This window comes from Ovis canadensis, chromosome 2 (assembly GCF_042477335.2).
Source record: "Ovis canadensis isolate MfBH-ARS-UI-01 breed Bighorn chromosome 2, ARS-UI_OviCan_v2, whole genome shotgun sequence".
NCBI classification, from domain to species: Eukaryota; Metazoa; Chordata; class Mammalia; order Artiodactyla; family Bovidae; genus Ovis; species Ovis canadensis.
In genome coordinates, this window is record NC_091246.1 from 38195598 (window position 1) to 38217303 (window position 21706).

Sequence of the window (21706 nt, forward strand, 5' to 3'; positions counted from 1 at the left end):
ATCAGTGAATTTCGAATTTAAGCACCTATTAGGAAAACCTGCTGGACTTGTTAAACATATTGCTGGGCCCTGCCAGCAGTTTCTAAGTCAGTAAGCCTAGTGTGAGAACTGAATTTGCATTTCTAATAAGTTCCTAAGTGTTTTGAGGCTACTGCTGTTGATCCAATGATTACACTTTTAGGGCTACTGCATTAAATAATCTGGAGTGGGTTGCCATGCCTTTCTCCAGGGGATCTTCCCTACCCAGGGATCCAACCATCTCCTGCATTGGCAGGCTGGTTCTTTATCATTAGTGCCACCTGGGAAGCCCAGCACACACGCAGCACACGCATTAGGTAATACCACAGGCTTATTCGCTATTCATTTTCTATACATGTGTTTGTGATAAATCTTTGGTTCTGGATTCCTTGAAAATTTTAAGTGCCCCCCCCCGCAATACCCTTAAGCTGTGCATTTCCTGGGCCAGTAATATGCTATAGAGAAAGGGCTAGACCTAATAGGTTGGACATTTTTGCACAATATATATTGGATGACCAATTAGAATAATTCAATCCAATTTTGAATGCCAGACACACATAGGCAGGTCAGGTATTTATAGAAGCAGAGGCTAAGAGAAGCTTAATTCTGTGTGTGAGTGTGGTGCTCAGTCATGCCCAACTCTTTTCTACCGCAAGGACTATAGCCCACCAGGCTCCTCTGTCCATGGGATTTTCCAAGCAAGATTACTGGAGTGGGTTGCCATTTCCTTCTCCAGGGGATCTTCCCAACCAGGGATCAAAATTGTGTCTTCTGCATTGGCAGACAGATTCTTTACCACTGTGATGCTTGGAAAGTGCTTAATTCTGAGGGAAAAACAAGACTGGTCGGGTCACCACAACAGCCTCTCTTTACCTGGAACAGTGTGAACCACATTCCACTGCCATGAGGCCTGTGCAGCCGCGGAGCTGCTCCTTGTGCTCCCGCACTTCCTGGTGTGACCTTAATATAAACCTGCATCTTTTCTGCCAACAAGGGCAGCTCTCCCTTGTTTCCTGGAAGATCCTCCTATTCTGTTTTGATAGCTGATATCTTCATCCTACGTCTCGCGCCTTGTAGACAGATGCTTTACTGTCTGAGTCACCAGGGAAGTCCTAAATCTCTATGTAAGGAAACGATATTAGAAAAGAGACACAGTTTTTCCATCTGCCAGAATGCCTTTGAATTCTTGCAGTTCATGACTCTTAGGGAACATCCTGGAACTGTCATAAAAATCAGTAAACATCTCATTCCAACATCCTGCTATTCTCCTCCCTGACAGCCCCTCAGCCAGTTCATTCAGTGAAGACAGCATTAAAAAAATCTTAGGTTTCTCCACTTCTGGCCCCTTCAGACCTTTCTCACTCAGAAAAAGAGAAAGCCGATTGTAGCTTCGAAAGCGTGCGGGAAAACAATGCCACAAGCAGGTACTTTCTACAGCGGAAACGGTGGCTTTAAAAGTAGTGAGCTTTTCCTTATTGCTGCTGCTGCTGCTGAGTCGCTTCAGTCGTGTCCGACTCTGTGCGACCCCACAGACGGCAGCCCACCAGGCTCCCCCGTCCCTGAGATTCTCCAGGCAAGAATACTGGAGTGGGTTGCCATTTCCTTCTCCAATGCATGAAAGTGAAAAGTGAAAGTGAAGTCGCTCAGTTACCTCTGACTCTTAGCAACCCCATGGACTGCAGCCTACCAGGCTCCTCCGTCCACGGATTTTCCAGGCAAGAGTACTGGCGTGGGGTGCCATTGCTTTCTCCGGAGCTTTTCCCTATGAAGGGAAAGGGAAAATCAAGATGCTGCATGGCTGCCTAGAAGCGGCCACCGAGAGGATAGCTGCCTGAAGTGTATCCCAATTCAGAGATTAAGAGGTGGTGACTGGGGAGCGGCTCTCGGATAGAGGGGAACTGAGAGAACTCGTCGTTTTTTGGTTAACTGCCAGGAACCAAACTTGGACTTTTGCCCAGTTCGGAACCAAATGGGGCGGGCACTTCCCCATCCGGGCATCTAGCGAGATCCTCAGTCAGTCTTCCGACAGGCACTGGAAACGTCACAGGTTGCGCCCCAGTTTGTCTTGCAACGTCATCCCTCAGCGCCGGAAGTGAAGGAGTAACGTGAGCTTGTTGGCCTCAGCCGTCTGGAGGTAAGGCGGTTGTCGGCCTACCTCGTCTCCTGCCGTATTGAGAGCCGTGAGTGTGGGCTTCGAGTCCACCTCTACCCCAGAGTAATGTTCCCTGAATAACGCTCTCACGGCTCTTTCCCGGCAGGCAAGCAGGCGTTGCTCCATCCTCGGGCTCTAAGGCCCAGGGCTGCCCATTTCCCTCCTGCCGTGTTTCAGCGGCTGGCGGCGCTCGTGTTGGTCTCCACTGCACTTCGCGTTGGTTCACCTATGCGCCTGACACCTGAACCTAGCTTAGTCAGAGCACAAGCAGAAAAAAGATTAGAGAGTGGGCACGGTCTGACCCAAGGAGGCTTCGCAGCCTGTCAGGAGGGACTTTGTTTTCTCCAGAAACGCTCCTTGAGAAGAATTTGAGGGCCCTTCACCGCATCCACAGCTGGCCTTGTAGGAAGACCAGAAGAATCAAGCCTTTTCTCGTGCAGACCAATGATAGCGGTTCAACAAATCAAGGCTATAATTTCCATGTGGAATTAATGTGGTCCAGGTTTGGAGCCTTTTGAGAATTTGATATATATCGGGAGCCATTAGAACACAGAGGACAGGACTACTCTGTTCAGGGAGACAGAACATTTGTGCCCTGTCACCTTCGCTGCAAGTAGTGTTGTCGGATGATCTTTTAACATTTCCTTATAGCGCCTATTCTTCACTATTAACGAGAGTGGTAATGATGTTGAATGCTGTTTTTTTGCCAGATGCCGAACTTTTTACATCTTAATTTAGCCCTTGTGACAACAGTGTGGTGTAGAGCCATAATTAATATCGTTTTCCAGCTGAAGAAGTCTTAGTTTAAATAACTGGCCTCAAATTATGCAGTGAGTAGTGGTGGAGGGAAGATTTGAACGTGAGCAGTTGGATTTCAGAGGTCTGGATGTTGTCCACTAATTTATATTGATTGTCTTCAGCTGATTCTCAACTGCCCAGACACCTTACTTTGTTGTTATCTGCTATTTTAGGGAGAAAATTGAGTTCATCCGATGTGCTTTCCCTCAAATTTCTACCCTTGCTTTCTTTTCATACACTCATCAAGGTTGATACCACCTATCTATACCTTTCCTTCAATATCAGAGGATGATCTGTCTCTTGATCAAAACAAATTTCTTTATCTTTGCTTCTGACCTTTCTTTTATGTTTTCACCTATGAAACCGGGGCTTTCATTTGTCTTTTCTTCCCTTGTTTGTGTCCCAGTCATGTATAAACAAGGTCAGGTTATTCAGATCCCTGCTCCTTATCCCCCAAGCCAGAAAGAAAAAGTTCCTGGTGATCCGTCTTTCTTTAGCTCACATACAGTAACTCTCTTCTCCTTATCCAGACTTTTTGAAGAGTATCGTAAATTCTGTATCCAATTCCTCACCTCTCATTCCTTTCTGCGGTCTAGCTTTCAGATCTATTATTCCCCTAAAATTTTATACAGTAGTCACTAGTGACTTATCAAACCAAATATACGTTCTTTAATCATTACGCTTCCCTAGTGGCTCAGACACTAAAGAATGTGCCTGCAGTGCAGGAAACCAGGGTTCGATCACTGGGTTGGGAAGATCCCTTGGAGAAGGGAATGGCAACCCATTTCAGTATTCTTGCTTGGAGAATTCCATGGACAGAGGAGGCTGGTGGGTCACAATAGGGTCACAAAGATCGAACATGACTGAGCGACTGACACTTCCGATCATTACTGGATCCTTTTGCTGCAAACGTGGTGATACTTTTTACTCTTTACTCCTTTGCTTTTCACGACAGTACACTAAGCTGATTTATTCAACAAACATTTATTGTGATACACAGATGAACATGTCAAAGTGCCTCCTTCCCTTGAAGAGCTTACATTTTAGCTTTTTTTCCCCCCGAGTGCTTCCCTCACCAGTAATTTCTCCTGTGGATAGTCCTCCCTCCTTGTCTAAAATGTTGGGTGTTTCCAAGGCTTGTGACTTTGGCCCACTATTCTTTTTATGCTGTACACACTTCTTGAATGAGCACGTCAACTAGCATGGCTTTAACTCCTTCCTGTATGCTCCCAAATTAAAGTGTCAGCTTAGACCTCTGCTGAGTTTCATTCTTACCTCTGGCTACCCTGCTGGATACCTCTGCTTGCTAGTCCCACAGACTGTTCAAATATTGTCTTCTCTGTACTTAATCTTAGCACATCCATCACTGTCTTGTTGATTTTACCCTCTAAGTAGTTCTTAAATCTGTGTTCTTTTTTTGTCTGTATTAATGTCCTACTTTGAACCTTCTTTCACCTGAAATATGATGGCCTTCTAACTGGTTTCCCTGTCTCTAGATCAATTCCCTGCATACGTATTCTTTAACTACCTACCATCCTGCCCCAAGTGATCCTTGAAAACAAATCTGAGTCAAAGTCCTGCTTAATAATATTTAAAGATCTGTCATTTCATTCACCCTATCTTTTCTTTCATTAAGCAAATATTTATTGTTTACTAAATTGCAAAATCCATTAGAGCTTCTAAAGTTTGAGCTTCTCAGCCCATCACCCAGGGCTTTGCTTCATCTGGACCTGCCTGCATCTCCAGCCTCTTATTGACCTCATACTTTAGGTTGCAGCAACCCTGAACTGCTTCTTCATGCCTGTACACTGTCCTGTTCCTTTTGACTGGAATCTTCTCTTTGATTCCTTCCTCCACTTCCTGCTCCTCAGCTAATTAGGCTGCCCACTTTCACCTAACTAACCAGTTCATATATAAGTCTCAATTTAGGCCCATCTCTTATAGGAAACCTTCCTTGACACCTTTCTCCAAGGCTAGGTTGGGTATTCCAGCTTTGTGCTCCCACAACACCTTTTGCATGCTGCTGCTGCTGCTAAGTTGCTTCAGTCATGTCCGACTCTGTGCGACCCCATAGATGGCAGCCCACCAGGCTCCCCCATCCCTGGGATTCTTCAGGCAAGAACACTGGAGTGGGTTGCCATTTCCTTCTCCAATGCATGAAAGTGAAAAGTGAAAGTGAAGACGCTCAGTCATGTCCAACTCTTAGCAACCCCATGGACTGCAGCCTACCGGGCTCCTCCGTCCATGGGATTTTCCAAGCAAGAGTACTGGAGTGGGTTGCCATTGCCTTCTCTGACCCTTTGCATGGACCAGTCATTATACTTTTCACATTTGTTGCATTTGTTTTTGAATCTCTGTCCTCCGCAAGACTCTGAGCATCTCGAAGGCAGGTATGATGTATTATGCCTGCATCATACAGTACGATGAGGCTTTTGCTGTCATAGAGCTGGCAGTTTATGGGGTTTTACTGGATGGGTTATATTGACAGTTCAGGAACAGCCATCTTTCTGTGCGCCCCATATTCTAAAATACTTCATTCCTAGAAGTTGAAACTGTAGGCTGAAATGGACCAAGATACTGCTTAAGGTTAGTTATATAAGCATTGTGCCGTCACTGCTTCAGCCTCTCAAGGAGTAGTAAATGGGAGCATTATAACGTCAGAACTTTAGGGAGACTGAAGCACCTGAGTGTGTGTGTAGGGCAGGAGGAGGAGTTCCTCTTATCCTGCAAAAGTTAGCCGTGCTCTCAGCTGCCCATTGGATTCCCTCCTGTCCTTGCTCTTCAGGTATTCTCTCTCCAGGCTCCTTTTATTATTCCTGCGAGTCATCAGTCACCACATGACTTATTTCCCAATGCTTAATGAAAACATGCTTCATTGTTCCTTCTTCAGTTTCCATCAAGTGCAAACAGATCCCTCTGAGCACATAGCATTTAAAAGTGGGGTTTGCCTGTAGCACCATCATCACTTGATGCTCTGGGTGAAGGATTTTAGATTTACAGCTGACTCTTCATGCTCCCGCATCAGCTTCTTCACAGAGGAGCTGCCTCTTAGACCTAACACTGGCCCACATTATATTAACAGCCTCCTGATGATCGCTGACTCTAGATTTCTCCACTCCAGCCTGCCTACACACAGTGTCATTTCACCTTGCTGTGCAACTCAGACCCTGGCGGTGGTCTCCTATGGATTGTTAAATCTCATGGCCTAGTTACTGTTCTTTCAACACCTTTGCCTTTTTTTGGTGATTCTCTGGGGCAGTTCCTCTGGGTCATCCAGCTAAGGTCTGCTGCTCACCCCTCACCTGTGGCTTGTCACTATTGAAATCTGTACTGTCACTTGTGCTTTTTGAAATGGAATGTCCGTTCCCCCTCCTTTTCTTCCTTGTCGGTCCCCTTGGCTCTTGACCTTTTCAACTGCACAGTTTCCGAAGCCTTCCCTGACTAATCCAGTTCTGTGACTGTGTGTCCTCAGCCCTCATTTGCTCACTGACTCGCATTATCCCATCTTTGTAAATAGTAATGAAACTCCAATGTTTAAAAATATGGTTTCTTTTCCCTTCCCTTTGGATACAAAGCTTGTGCAGAGGGGCTGATTAAGTGCTGCCTTGCCTGCAAGAGGCATTTTTCGGATAGAGGACATTAGAGGCTTGAGCACTGGTAAGCTTCTGGAACTGAGGGAAGCGTCCCAGAGATCTAGTCCTGTCCCTCTCAGTTCCGTGCTCTGCCTCCCTGGGTGATCTCATCCTCTTCTTTCACCCTAAATTCTATGACATATTGATGTCTCGCAAATATATACATTCAATTAAAGGCAAATATTTCCTTTCTGTGTCAGAGCTGGTCATAATTACAGCTTTAACAACCTTTGCTTGTATAAGCCTCTCATTTTTTCTCTTCCTTGAAACACTTTCAGGTTTACTTGAAACTATGTCTCCCGAATTGCAATTCCTGACTCCAAATAAAACACTTGGTAGTCTCAAAAAAAAGTTATCCCCCAAGTCCTGTCCCCTCTTTGAGCTTTATACTGTATATCCCTATATACTGTAGATCCCTATCTAGCATCTTCCACAGACAACTTAATCTAATTGTGTTTCAATCTGAAATCATCCTTTCTTCACTTATCTTTTATCTCCAAATTAGGTCTTCTGTGTATTCCTCATTTTGGTTAATGAATATTTCCAAATTAAACGTCTTGGTTGGTGTCTCCCTTGTTATTCCCAAGTGCAGTCAGGAGTAAGTCACCTTCACAGTTTTTCCTGGCTTTTTCCTTGTCATCCTCTTTGTTCAGGCCTCTTCCCTCTCCCAGATTTCTTCTCTTCCTCTTCTACTGATAACTCTGTGTGACCATGAAAGTTCTTTTACAAAAGTATCAGCGCCTATACTAGTGTCAGTGCAAGTTGTGTATTGAATAAAGGTGCTGTAATCACACTTTAGCAATAGTAGGTTTGTATATTTATTATGACAATCTTCTGGCAGATGGCAGTACAATGTATTGTTCCAACATCTGTATGTTATGACAGTTAAGGACTAGAAACCTTGATGCCTGTGGAGAACATCCTCTGTTCTTATGTCCTCAGTTCTCTGTCAGGCAAACTGCTTGTCCTTTAAAACCAAGTGTAAATATACCCTCCTCATGAAGCCTTTTTTTGATACTCCCTACAGGACTCAGTCATTCCTTTCCAAGGGCTAAGGCCATATGGCTACTTCCTTATAGTAGGCATTGCATTATGTTGTAATAATTGGTATATGAGTCTGCCCCGTTGTACTCTAGGTTCCTGAAGGGGGACAGTGTTTCATCATTCTTTAATCCTCAGCAGGTAGCTTAATGTCCAGCATGTAGAGTATATCAATAAACATAACAAATATTTGATTGCATAACATGATTCAGGCACAGAAGTAAATATTTTACCCACTTTATCTTCTTTAATCCTCACGACACCTTCATGAGTCCTGTTATTATCACATTTTATAGGTGAGGAAATTCAGACTAGGGAGGTGAAGCCACTTGCCTTGAGAATGAGCAGCTGGTAAATGGCATATGTGGCGGTGCTGGGGTGTGGCCCTGGAGGACATGTACTAGTTTTTCCAGGGCTTCTCTTGTGTTTTGTCACTCAGAATAATGATGCGGGTGTGCTGGTTGGTGAGACAGGACAACCGGCACCAGCGAATCAAACTTCCACATTTGGAAACAGTCATGGTTGGACGCAGCCCAGAGACCAAGATCGCCGACAAGAAGTGTTCTCGACAGCAAGGTAATTGGTCACAGGATTGTGGAGATTATTGTGTTTGGTTCCTTCAGATAGTGATAATCAAAGGTGCACTTTTCCTGAATGCTACTGATGAAAACCTTTTCTGTGCCAAATCAAAACTCAGCAACTGAGCTCTTTTGGCTGATGATAGGGCTCTGTGCACTCCTGATTCCATCCTCTGAAAGTGGGTTCATATTCAGTGTTGGGAGCAGGCAGGTTCCATCCTGTACTATGGGGTGGTAGAGCTGAGTCCTTGCTCCGCTTTGCCCAGGGACGTTCCTCGTTGGGCGGGGAGACAGCTGACTTCTGGGATTTCCAGGTTGAAACCATGTCTGAGAAGTGATGGTTTCATCCTTTACACTTTGCCATACACAGAGGGAGCTATCTTTAAAAGATGATGGCACCTGGCTCTTGGAATGTCTTTTCTGGAATTTAATGAAAGTCCTTAGGAAGAATCTTTACCGTGTCCCTCTTTTTTTTTTTTTTAACCTGTAAACTCCAGACGTGCTCACTGCTACCAGGTCTCCCCCTGCAGTGTGTTTCCCATGACAGGGATTCTTGAGACTTGGAGCCTGCAGCAGTGATTCTAGTTTTCCCCACATGTTAATATAAATGGGCAAAAGATACCGCTTCTTGCTCTCTGTCCCCCTTGTCACAACAGCAGCTGTAGGGGTGTGTATGTTAGCCCATCCACTGCCTGTCCTCCCTGGAGAGAAGCTAGGATGTCTCTCCTTTGCTCCCTGTCTCTTGCCAGAATTTTTTTGTTCACGTATCTGAACCCAAATGTTTGGTGTTACTTCTTCCCACACATGCTCAGACTGTTCTGTCCCAGCAGTCCTCTTTCTAGAATAGTCTCTGCAGTCCTCCTACCCAAGGCCAGCTGAACTTCAGTTTCCCAGGAATGTATTGTTTACCTCTTTCTCTGTTGAAGGTTTCTGATCATGTCATGTAATAGGAGAAGTCTGATTTGATCCTGAGCTATAAGAGCTTGTGAGGAAATTGGGTTCCATTCCCTGATTTCAGAGCCCATGACCCTGAGTGGGTCAAGGGCTCTGAATTAGGGAGACTTGTGAGGATTCAGTGACTCTGCCTTATAGAGATACTAGCAGTGCTTGAGGGAGCATGTACAGTTTTGGGTACAGTATGGAAGGACCTGGAGCCCTAGTCCCCTGAATAATGAATGATTTTGCTTATGGGTCTTTGAGGAAACCCTTGTCACATTGCTTCCTAGAGGGAGGCTTCATTGTCTTGTAGGGATAATAGGAGCAAGTTTCTGGTTCTTCATGGCATTTGGGTTTACCTTTTTTCAATCTCTTTCAGTACAGTTGAAAGCAGAGTGTAACAAAGGATATGTCAAGGTAAAGCAGGTATGTCTATTTATATCTTGGATTTCCATGTTCTACTTGATGATTGTCTTACTCTGTTGACTTTAGTGTGTCTGTGCCAGCCAATAAAGGCTCCTTGGTCACGTGTGGAAGTGACAGAATTACAGAAGTGAATATTAAGCATAGTACTGGGCATGTAGCAAGTGGTGAACATAGGAGTAGCTGTATTACTAATGATGTTACTGCTTTTATAATTATTTTCTGATTATTCCATAGGTAGGGGTCAATCCCACCAGCATTGACTCAGTCATAATTGGGAAGGACCAGGAGGTGAAGCTGCAGCCTGGCCAGGTCCTCTACCTGGTGAATGAACTTTATCCGTATATTATAGAGTTTGAGGAAGAGGCAAAGAGTCCTGGCCTGGGGACACACAGGAAGAGAAAGAGGTCAGGCAATAGTGATCCTACAGAAAGGGGTGCTTCCCCGGAAGCTGAGCCCAGCACAGGACTGGAACCTGGGAGCAATCCTCACCAGCGCTCTGTGCCTCCAAAGAAGGAGAAAGATGCATCCGCCAAAAAGGTGAGGGAAGAGGGCTGGATAGGTGGCATGGAGAGTACATAAAATGTAATGTTGCTTAATTGTTTTGTACGCAGTCAAGCCCAGACACGCGTGAAGGATTATGATGATGAGAGAGTCACTTGTTTATGTCACCAGTCACTGGGATGAATATCCCTTTGTGTACTTTGCTCTTGAATTCCTGAGGTAGGCCACTCGAAGGTAGGGTGATAATGGCAGTGTGCTTCACATTGAGCTACTAAAATAGGTCAGTCATCTGTCTCTCTACAAGGTTAACGTTGCAACACTGTTCATAGATCCCGTGATTCACATCCTGATGTCAAAGTGGAAAATTAGGCTGTAGATGAAGTGGAAGAGGGGAAAGAAGATGCAATTCACTCTGGTGTGTCCAGCTTCTGTCTAGACATGCAGCTCTGAATATGGGAAGAGAATGGGAATAGCTTGTGGTTTATAAAGGAAAAGACTGAAGTAAAGAGATTAATTTAATTCTTAAAGACTGACCTTATTTCCAAGTTTGGTTGGACTTTGCTGACATCCAGTGTTAACTAATGCCAAATTTAGCCATCTTGTTTGCAGTTTACACTGTCTTTTTTTGTTTGTTTTAGGAATCCTTGGGCCACTGGAGTCAAGGCTTGAAGATTTCTATGGAGGACCCCAAAGTGCAGGTCAGAATAAAATTTTGGCATCAAAATACTTTTCACATTGTAAATGATCACTCCACAGAGGTCATAGCTACAAATGAAATCAAAGGAGATCAGTCCTTCTGAATGAGATTTGTTTTATTAGGCTATTTTGTGAGATCAAGTGGCTTTTCTCATTGTTACAACTGGAATTCTTTAGAGAGAAAGCTAAGTTTTTCAAATGAGTATCTTCTCTGCATTGTTCCTCCTAAACTTCTGGGCGCTATTATGGGATGTTGCGTTAAACTTAGTGTGGTCCCTTTCGACAAAGTGTCAGTTACTGTGTGGTGACTGTAGTTACAGCTGCCCTGGGATTAATAGCCATCATCCTGGGAGGGGTCTGAGTTCTTAAATTACATCCTGGGATGACAGGGGGCAAGATCTGATAGGGCTTCTTGGAACACATGTGTGTGAGTCGTGTGGTCTGCTGGGCTAGAGTGAAGAAGAGTGCATTTGAATTCAGACCTGGGGGCTTTGCATCGGTTTCTCAGCAGCTGTTTTGCAGTGTGCCTCTTTTCTGTGCTCTGTGTGTTGTGGTGGCTGAAAACACAGACAGGAGTCGGCTAGGTCTGTGTTGGCATTCTAGACTTCCCGCTTGGTGACTATGTGACCTGGCACATGACACAGCTTATCTGAGTCCCTGTGCTCTCATCTGTCAACATTGGGATCCTAAGACCCTCTTCACAGAATCGTGGCAGGAATTAAGTACGTTAGTGAACCTGACCGTACTGGCACACACAAGATGTCCAATTGACGTCTGTTTCCTTCTCTTGTGCCCCTCTGCTAGGTTTACAAAGATGAGCAGGTGGTGGTGATAAAGGATAAATACCCCAAGGCTCGTTTCCACTGGCTGGTCTTACCTTGGGCGTCCATTTCCAGTCTGAAGGCTGTGACCAGAGAACATCTTGAGCTCCTCAGACACATGCACGCTGTTGGGGAAAAAGTGATTGCTGACTTCGCTGGGTCCAGCAAACTCCGCTTCCGATTGGGTTACCATGCCATTCCCAGCATGAGGTAAACCTTATGGGGAGTGCTGGTGTGTTCTGTTTCCATCTCAGCGGACAAATGAATTCAGCCTGGGTCTGCTGAGTGTGCTGGTCACCCCGAGGTTCAGGGGATTGGGTGGGGTGTTTCCAAGGCAGGTGGGCTGAAACTTGAATGCTTTTGCCTGAGTTGCTTGCAACCCTGGAGTTCCTACTTCTGCTTATAATTTGATAACATACACTTCTTTGTTCTTCTCAAATGTAAACTCTGAGAGCCTAACTTACAAACCAGATGAAGCAGCTTTATTACCTTCAGTGAAGAACTGTCACCTGATGGTAATAAAGTGACTTTTATCAGATTTTTCAGAAGTATCAATAACCTCTAAATGATTAGGGACTGTTGCTTTGAAGGAGACGAGCATCACTGACTTCTTTCATGACAGCTTAGATCTCAGATTTAAGATAAAATGAGGAAAAAAGTGTAGAGACTGTTATCCTTTGGTTCATACCTGGAAGGGTTCAGGAAGGAATGATTGATACTTTTCAAAGAATGCAAGCAAGGCAGAGCTCCAATTCTTTTGAGTTAAGCAACAAGATAAGAGGACTAATGGAATTTCTGAGTTTTTATTTTGGGGTGTTTTTCTGGGGGTGGGGTGTAAAATATACATAATATAAAATTTACTGTTTTGACAGTTCAGTTGCATTAAGTAAATTCACATTGTTGTGCAACCATCACCACCATCTATTTCTAGAACTTTTTTTCATCTTCCTCATCTACCCCTCAGATCCCTTTCCCCCAGCCCCTGGCAACCACCATCCTACTTTCTGTTTTCATGAACTTGACTACCCTTCACTTTCACTTCAGGTACCTCATATAAATGGAATTATATAGTATCCATTGTTTTGTGGCTGGCTTGTTTCACTTAGGATAGTGTCATCAAGGTTCATCCATACTGTAATATGTGTTAATTTCTTTTGTTTTATTTAACCACCCAACATTCTTTACATTTTATTAGGTGGATAATTGTGACTTAGGTTACTGGCCACTTTAACACATGAAATTTTTGTGCTACATTTTTTCCCCATCCATACTCTTTATTTTAAATTGAGGCATAATTTACATCCAATAAAATGCACAGTAAGATCTGTAGTTTAATCAGTCTTGACAAATGTATATGCCATGGAACTATGACTGTGATCAAGATAAAGAACACAGAACTTTTCAGTCATCTCCCAGGAAGTTCTTTTGTGCTCCTTTTCCTTTAATCCTCCCCTTAACCTCCAAGTGCTGTTCTCGTTTTTTTCGGCATAGATTAGTTTCGTCTGTTCCAGAACGTCGTATAAATGAAATCACACAATGTCTACTCTTTTCCTGTCTGGCTTTTTTTGGTCAGTGTAATAGATTTTGGGATTCATGCATGTTGTTGTGTGTATCATGGATATACTTCATTTTTTTGTTCTTGTGTAAATACCTAGAAGTGAAATTGCTAGATCTCAGGGTGGAAATATGTTGTATCTCATTTAGAAAATATTCTTAAATTGTTAAAACCTTATTCACGACTATAGGGCATGATCCTATTCCCCTAGTGCTGCGTACCTCATGATGACAGCCCTTGACCACAGAACCTTTTTCACATAGCAGTCGTGCTGCTGCTAAGTCGCTTCAGTCGTGTCCGACTCTGTGCGACCCCATAGACGGCAGCCCATGAGGCTCCCCTGTCCCTGGGATTCTCCAGGCAAGAACACTGGAGTGGGTTGCCATTTCCTTCTCCAGTGCATGAAAGTGAAAAGTGAAAGTGAAGTCGCTTGTTCGTGTCCGACTCTTAGCGACCCCATGGACTGCGGCCCACCAGGCTCCTCCGTCCATGGGATTTTCCAGGCAAGAGTGCTGGAGTGGGGTGCCATTGCCTTCTCCGCAGTCGTGCTGTCCACACCCCTTTCATATAATGGGTGCTAAGGAGAATGCTAAAGGCAAGAGCTGTGACTGGTGTGAGTGGGAAGCAAAATGAGCAGTAAGTTGTCAGGCACATATCCTTTTATGATCACTCTTTAGAAGTTTGAATAAGTTAAACCTAGGAAGGAAAAAGTAGCAAATATTTTCTATTGTAAAAGTAATATATTTTCAACTTAGAAAATATAAAATTAAGTATGAAGCAGAACAGAGATCTTCCATAATATCACCACTAATTAACTCTAGACCTTATTCAAATTTCAGCCATTATTCTTTCCATTTTTTTTCTGCTCCAGGATCCCACATTGCATTTATTTGTTGTCTCGCCTTAGTCTCCGTCATCTGTGACAATTCCTCCTTCTGTTCTGGTTTTCATGACCTTGACACTTTCGATGAGGACTGGCTAGTTGTTTTATGGGATGGCTCTCAATTATAGTTTGTTTGATGTTTTTTCATGATTAGATTGAGGGTTTTTTTTTGTTTTTTTTTTTGCCAAAATACCCCAGAAATGATACTGTGTCTTCTCAGTGCATCATACCAAGGAGTGCCTGATGTTGATTGAGGCAGTTTGTTGCTCCTGATGTTCACCTTGATCACTTTATTAAGGTGGTATCTGCCAAGTTTTTCTACTCAAAGTTGCTATTTTTCCCTTGTAATTGATCAGTATCTTGGGGGGAGATGTTCTAAGATTATGCTACTAAATTTTTTTCTCCTCAGACTTTTCGCCCAGTGATTTTAGCATCTACTGGTGGATCTTGCCTGCAACAGTTATTATTGTAGTGTTTACTTCATGGTAACTTTATGTTTCCCTCATTCCTTCTAATTTATTAATCAGAATTTTCTGTGTGGAAGAGTTGTCCTTTCCCCGCATTATGTATTTATTCAATACGTGTATGGACTGATGGATATTTATTTTATTATATAGGTTTTGATTTAATCTGTCTCTGTTTAGTTTCTTGCTCATATTGTTCCAGCCTTGATCATTGGAAATTCCTTTAGGTTGGTTCCTGTATCACTTTGACATGCCCCAAACATTTTTTGAGCACATCCTTTTTTTCTGGCCCCTTAACTTTTTGTAACAAGGTATTCTATGCTTATCTTATATTTCTCCTGTTCTAGCTCTGGAATGAACCACTTCTCCAAAGAGCCATAGTTCCTTTTATTGGAGAATGACATAAACCAAGACTAGATCACGAGGTTTCTATAGAGAGAAATGGTTGGTTCCAGAGTGTCTTTGCTTCTAGATTCTCTCAGCAGATGGAACTAGGAAATAGATGCATGAATCCAACCCACACAGATACATACACCTCTCTATTTATTTCTCTGTTTACCTACCTACCTGTGCATGTGTATGAAAAATGTGAGTTCATGCTGATACTTCTGATCCAGTCCTGTTCCACAGGTTCATTCTTGTCTTCCCCTTTCCTTTTTTGTGATTTCTTTCTCCAGTAGTGAGAAATTTGGCTCTCATTAGCTACAGTTAATTCACCTATGTATTCATTCCCAGTTTAAATATAAAATAGTTGCAGAATTGCTTATCCACACTCACGTGAGAAAGACATTTACTAGCTAGAGTACAGTATTTGTATAGCGTTCTTTTTATCTTTACAGAATCAAGTCAAAATACTGTTTTCCAAACTTAATTAGGTTAGTTACTTTCTTCTTGACCTCCTTCAGTGTGGTTCCCTTTTTATTTGTAATACAGTTAGGTTTATTTGTTACTGCTTGTATTCCATTTTAAATTCCCACAAGGTACTGGTTGGTTTTGATGATTTATTGGGGGAATGTGAAATATTACTGATTCTGAGTCAAAGCTTTACAGAAAGTCATCCTTCTTGGTTTAATAAGTCCTAGAGAGAACTGTTGGTTTTCTACCTCAAACCTGTTTTTCCCTTAAGCTTCTTCATCCCTGCAAGTGGCACCTCCCCAAACCCACATCTAATCCATTAATTGTTCCTGTTGGTTCTGTTCCAAAATATATTTAAAATTGGATTGCTTCTTGTCATCTCTGAAACATGATTATTTTTGGTTTGAACTGCTGTGGCAGCCTCCTAACTTCTCTCTGTATCCATCCTTACCCTTCCTACAGTCCTTTTCCACACAGTAGCCAGAGTAATTTTTTAAAGTATCAAGCAGATGATAGCACATGTGTGTGTGCCAAGTCACTTCAGTTGTGTCCGACTCTATGCAACCTTATGGACTGTAGCCTACCAGGCTCCTCTGTCCATGGGATTTTCCAGGCAAGAATACTGGAGTGAAAGATCCTCTAGGGGATCTTTCTGACCCAGGGGTCGAACCCACATCTCTTATGTCTCCTGCCATTGGCGGGTGGGTTCTTTACTACTAGCACCACCTAGGAAGCCCAGATAATGGCACTCCCCTGGTTAAAGTCTTTCAGTGGTTCCACAGTATAATCTGAATAAAATTCAAACCCTCTGTCAACCTGTAAGACCCGTTATGATCCAGCTCCTCCCTAGCGCTTGCTCCTTGCTTCCAGCCACTCCGGCCGTTATTTTCTTTCTGCACTCAGTTGCACCAAGCTCTTTTTCATACCAGGGCCTTCACACGTGGTCTCTCCACTCCCTGAAACTCTCTTTCAGATCTTTGCTTTCTCAAATCTCTGCCTGGGAGAGGTTTTCTGTGAATGTCCTAGCTACTTGAAGAGACAGCTTCTACCCCCTAGGCACTCTATCCCATCTCCCTGTTTTGTTTTTTCTTAGCATTGTTGCAGTAACATTTTGAATTTTCATTGTTTATTTGTTTACTTATTAATTATTTATCTCCCTTCATTACAGTGTACAAGGACATAGGCCTTTCCCATTTTGTTCACTGCTAAATTCCCGGTGCTAGAACAATGCTTGGCCCTAGTAGGTACTTCATGAGCAGTAAATATTCTTAAGTGAATAGATGAATGAATGGAGTTAAGTGGAAACACTGTCAGTATTTTGCATACTCTTCCTTTTTGTCATTGTGATTAAGCTAGCTTTGATGGTAAATCTTTGTTTCCTCTCAACTAGCCATGTACACCTCCATGTGATCAGCCAGGATTTTGATTCTCCTTGCCTTAAAAACAAAAAACACTGGAATTCTTTCAATACTGAATACTTCCTTGAATCACAAGGTAAACAATATTGTTTAATTTTTACATTTGTTTTAATTTCTCAGCTGTTCTTATACTTGATTCAGTTGTTTCCCTAAATAATAACTTGGCTTCGAAAACTCACATACAACTTTGTATGGCCTATACAGAGAATCCCATTAACAGAAACTGGATTATTTGGATTTTAGTAGGATTACCACTTTGCTGTGAGCAGCCTACTTGGGGGACGTAGAATGCTGTTATGTCAGAGTCAGAAAAAATTCAATGGGGGGCTTAAAAGGTTGTGCAGAGAATTATTGGAGTTCATGGATCTGAAAGCTCTAAACAGTTTTTTCTTTCTTTTGCTAGCAGCTGGGAGGAGCTTGGTGGCTGCCTTCTGTCAAGAGTGGCTGCTTAATAGGGGAAGCCTGTCTATATGTAGAAAGGAAGAATTTTCCATTGTGTGTACTGTGGAACTTAAGTATGCTGGAATGTTAATGATGACCATGGGCTAACTAGTGATAAAGCCCTGTGATAATAAGCCTTTGACATAGTGGCATGGATTGCTTAGAATGTATCCTAAAGGAATGTAATTATCTCAGAAATAGGTTGCTCAGGGAACTCCCTGGTGGTCTAGTGGTTAGAACTCCATGCTTTCACTGCTGAGGGCCTGGGTTCAGTCCCTGGTTGGGGAACTAAGATCTCACAAGCTGTGTGGTGCTGCCAAAAAATCAAATAAATGAAACCCATTGCTCAGATATAGAATCTGACCAAGCATATTTTCCCAACAGTTAATGTAACCTCAAGTTTACTCGATTTAAGGATACTTGGCATATTTGGAATCAGGTTTTCCTTTTTTAAAAAAATTTTTGTATCTTGGCTTTCCAGAGTAGCTGGACTCTGAACATTTTTCCCTTTCAGCTGTGATTGAGATGGTGCAAGAGGCTGGCAGAGTGACCGTCCGAGATGGGATGCCCGAGCTCCTGAAGCTGCCCCTCCGTTGTCACGAGTGCCAGCAGCTGCTGCCTTCCATCCCTCAGCTGAAGGAGCATCTCAGGAAGCACTGGTCCAAGTGATTCTGCGGAGCCTGACCTTCTGCAGCACGTGTACCTGATTGTTTAGAGCATATTCCTGGCACCTGTTCTGGATTGCGTGTGAACTTTCATTTCTTGAATTAAAACATGTGTTTTTTCTTTTTTTACAAAGCTTGTTGTATTTCTGAGTGGCTACAATATGGCGTGACCTGAAATAGTTAAGGAATTAGGAATTTGGGTCTGTCATGGGTGTGTTCTTTGCTGAGGGTGGCCATCTCCAGGAGTCACGTCAGGTCTGACTAATGGGGGGCAAGGCCTTGTTCCAACTGACCAAACACAGGATACGGAAGCAGAGAGCTGCTTATAAAGTCCTGTTCTTTACATTTATTCTCTCTCCTCAGAGGTAGGTGGTGCCATTTTATCAGACCAGACATAATGATTTCTTGTTTACCCCGAAGGCACTGATTGTTCTCTGATCCTAATCTGGTCTGTAATAGTCTCTTTCCCTCTTTCACAGGGGAGACTTTATTTCTTCTGTCCCCATTCGTTCCTTTCCATCATCTAAATGCTGCTTTCTCAGGAAGCTTGTCTTATCAGTTCTCCTTCACTCTGAGCAAACAGGCTGGTGACAAGGTGCAGGGATGGAATTTTCTTCTAATGTCAGGATGGTAAGGAAATACTCAGCAATATGTTTGTTCCATTTCAGCGGTCAAGTCTTCTTGGTTGGCCTGCTTGGATCTGTTGTCTGATTAGGTAATTGAAAACTATCAGGAATTCAGCTAATAGTCACAGTCAGTCAGTTCTGATGCACAAAAAAGTAGTTGTTGAATGAAAAAATTGCATAGAACCTCATGGTTTCACTTTTCCCTCAGAACAGATTTGGGTGGAACAGTTAGATTAAGTTGACTATTGGTTAACATCAGAACTAAAGGTGAAGGGAAATCTAAAACATTATTTTTGATCAGTTGTTGATCTATTTGGTGATGTGACTTTTTTGCTCTTGTTTGTAAAATAACAACCCCCCCCCCCCCAAAATCTTAACAATAACTTGTCTCTGAAGAGAGGAAAACATCAATCCATGGAGACCGCATTTGACCTTGGTTTCTTTCACAAATAAACAAGATGCCATAGTGGTTTTTTGGTGAGTATGAGTATAATTATGATTAATTGTAATTAATGATTACAGCAGCTAACACTTGTCCAATTTCTTTGTTTCTGGTATTATGCTAAGTACCTTTATCCAAATCTTCTCACGGAGTTTAACTCTTGGGTAGGACCTATTGTTATGCCCCTTTAAAGGATGAAGATCTAAGTATCTATAAAAGATCCTGGGCTCCATGGTTGGTCTTGATTCTAGTGCACAGAACTCATTACATTCCTCCTCAACTGAACAGTAAAATGTAGTACTAACCAGCAGGTGTCATAGGCCTGCAGGGGCCTTGGGTCTGTGCTGAGCAAAACTTTCCATGACTTTTGTTGATTTCTGTGAGGCCGGTCAGTTCCTTTGAAGCCCTGTTTGTCCAACATTCTTCATTTATGTCCTCTGTTCCTCTTGCGCTCCAGGAGTGTAGTCCTTACCTAGTCAGCCCAACTTATCCTTTGTTGCTTCTGTCTGGCTCAGCTCTGGACCTCTGAGCCTGTGCAGTTGTCCTCTCCTGCACTGATGCTTCCTTACCTTGTGGCCCATGGCCTTCTCCCCTGACTCAGCTGTGGAAGGGATGTGGCTTCATAGCTTTTCCTTCAGCATCATCAGGTTATTAGGCACTGTAACGCTTGTTGGTTAAGAACAGACTCTGGATTCGGATCTGGATCCCAAACCTGGCTTAGGTACTCAGAGTTGAGGGATCTTAGGCAAGTGACTTACTTTCTCTGAACTTCAGGGTGTTAAGGATTAAATAAAGTAATCCATGTAGAAGACTTAGCATAATATCTGGCACAGAGAAAGTAACTGGAAGCCTCTGCTTTTATTTTGTTGAGGGGAGTGGTGGGGGTGGGGAAGGGGTTCGCTTGATCTAGCCCCGTCTCTACATCTGAAGCCTTTAAGCCCAGAGAAACTGTTTGTAAAGGTATAGAATATACCTTCTGTGGACTCCTGAGATCACAATTACTAGTTTCTTTTTTTTTTTAATTAATATTTGGGTTTTACCCCAGAAGTATTGGATCACAGTCCCCTGGGCCCAGGGATCTATACTACATAACAAACATTTAAACTCATAATAAAGTTTGAGAACCAGAGTATAAAGAGCCCTTGGCTTCAAAGTATATTCCATGTCTGAAGCTTCCAGATTAGGCTGTGCCCTCCCAGGACACAAACTGCATTTTCCAGTGGGCTTTCTGGGCCAGTTGTGGGCCTTGCTTCCCTCTGCAGGGTCAGTATTATTTCAGGATCCGGGAAGTCCTTGGGCATTAGATGAGGGAGAGTGACTGGCTGTAGTGACCAGCCCTCCCTTTCTGCAGGGGTTGGAGGGAGCCCCTCTGGCCCGGGGCCAGGTTGAGATGATGACTGCTCATCTTCAGTGGCTCTCACTCCCTTCTTTCTGCCCAGAGGTCAGTCCTGGAGGCTTGGCTTGGAACCTTGATGAATGTAGCTAGCTGGAGACTCAGAGCATTTATATTTTTCCTCTTCTGAGTTTGTCTCTTTGATATCCAGGGGCAAATAGTCCCTTCAAGGACCAGACCATACTTGGGATGATCATTAAGAGTCTCTACAAGTTCAGGGACATCTCTTGGAGCTTGGCATCTAGATGCCCATCACATACGTTGGATATGGCTAGGTTTCAGAGATTCAGGGCTCATCTGTGACAGAACTGGCCTAATTGTGTCTCTTTGTTCCAGTAATACCTACTTGGAGACTTCCACAGAGCTCTTCCATAGATTAGATTAAAAAAAAAAAAATGATAGTTCCCTGGTGGTCCAGTGGTTAGGACCCTGCGCTTTCACTGTGGCAGCCCTCCCCAGGATAATGTATACATACACATTTTATATAAATTAATAGAGTTTATAAAATTCCTGAAATGCTTCCACAGACTCCCTAGAGGTGGTGAAAAGGGTCACCACCATGTGTCTGAGATTTCAGGAGGCATCTGGGATGGCTGTGGAGGGCGGGCCAGACCCCATCTCTAGGAGGTTTCTGGGATACTCCCTTGGGCGTCAGTGCTCCTCCCTCAGCCCTTTGGTGCATGCATGTCCTGGGGGCCTCTGGCCAGAGATGGAATTGGGGCCCAGGAGCTGCTGGCTCAGTTTAGCCACCACGCTCCTTCAGGAGTCCTGGGAAACGGAAGTTCTCAGTGGGTCTGAGGGGTTTGGAAACCTTGGCTGCCAGGCTCATCATAAACTGTCTAAAACTGAATGTACTTTTCCACAATCAATGTCCAAGGGAAACTGTACTGATCCTCTGCACAAATAGATCCGCTGCATCGTGATTGTATCTGAAGACAGTGGAAGTGGCAGTATTTATGTACAGTCTGTCAACAGTACAAACTGTACTGAAGACCTAGTACAGCTTGTAGCAGTTTGTGCTGTTGAAACCAAGGCAGAGATTGCACTGGTCCCAGCCAGTGCATTTAGAATTAAGGGAACATTTAACTAAACTTCAGACAAAGTGCCCAGTGAACTTTGAAAAATAAAGATATTGCAGAAGCATACAATTTAATTTTCTACCTAATCAATAATGTTAGCATATCAGTATTAAAATCAAGATGAGAACATCTGGTAAACTGCAACCAAGGAGAGACTGTGTCTCAGACAGTATAACATGTGAGGTATGATGAAGGAAAATTGGAAGTGAGGTGACCACCTCTAAATTCTCTTTTCAGCCAGGCTACTTGGTGAGCTTGAATAATAGCTCTTTTAGAAGAACAAATA

The 21706-nt window shown here is 43.3% G+C and overlaps 1 protein-coding gene across 2 annotated transcripts; it reads left to right on the plus strand.

Annotated features, from left to right (window-relative positions):
- The first annotated feature begins 1520 nt into the window (after positions 1-1520).
- On the plus strand, positions 1521-18013 carry APTX (aprataxin). Of its 2 annotated transcripts, none has more exons than XM_069575914.1 (8): positions 1521-2152; positions 8081-8217; positions 9535-9581; positions 9816-10118; positions 10721-10780; positions 11583-11809; positions 16747-16850; positions 17730-18013. In XM_069575914.1, the coding sequence occupies exons 2-8, from the start codon at positions 8085-8087 to the stop codon at positions 17882-17884; spliced, it is 1029 nt and encodes a 342-aa protein (XP_069432015.1). In that variant the 5' UTR covers positions 1521-2152; positions 8081-8084; the 3' UTR covers positions 17885-18013. The 2 variants fall into 2 exon arrangements, with proteins under 2 accessions (XP_069432015.1, XP_069432014.1); XM_069575913.1 differs by having other exon boundaries at positions 1693-2672.
- The last annotated feature ends 3693 nt before the right edge of the window (positions 18014-21706 follow it).

Bases quoted from the DNA above. Each gene is read 5' to 3' on its own strand.
- APTX (XM_069575913.1), top strand. The intron at 10,119-10,720 runs GTGAGGGAAGAG...TGTTTGTTTTAG, and splicing joins AAGATGCATCCGCCAAAAAG to GAATCCTTGGGCCACTGGAG. The intron at 16,851-17,729 runs GTAAACAATATT...TTTCCCTTTCAG, and splicing joins ATACTTCCTTGAATCACAAG to CTGTGATTGAGATGGTGCAA.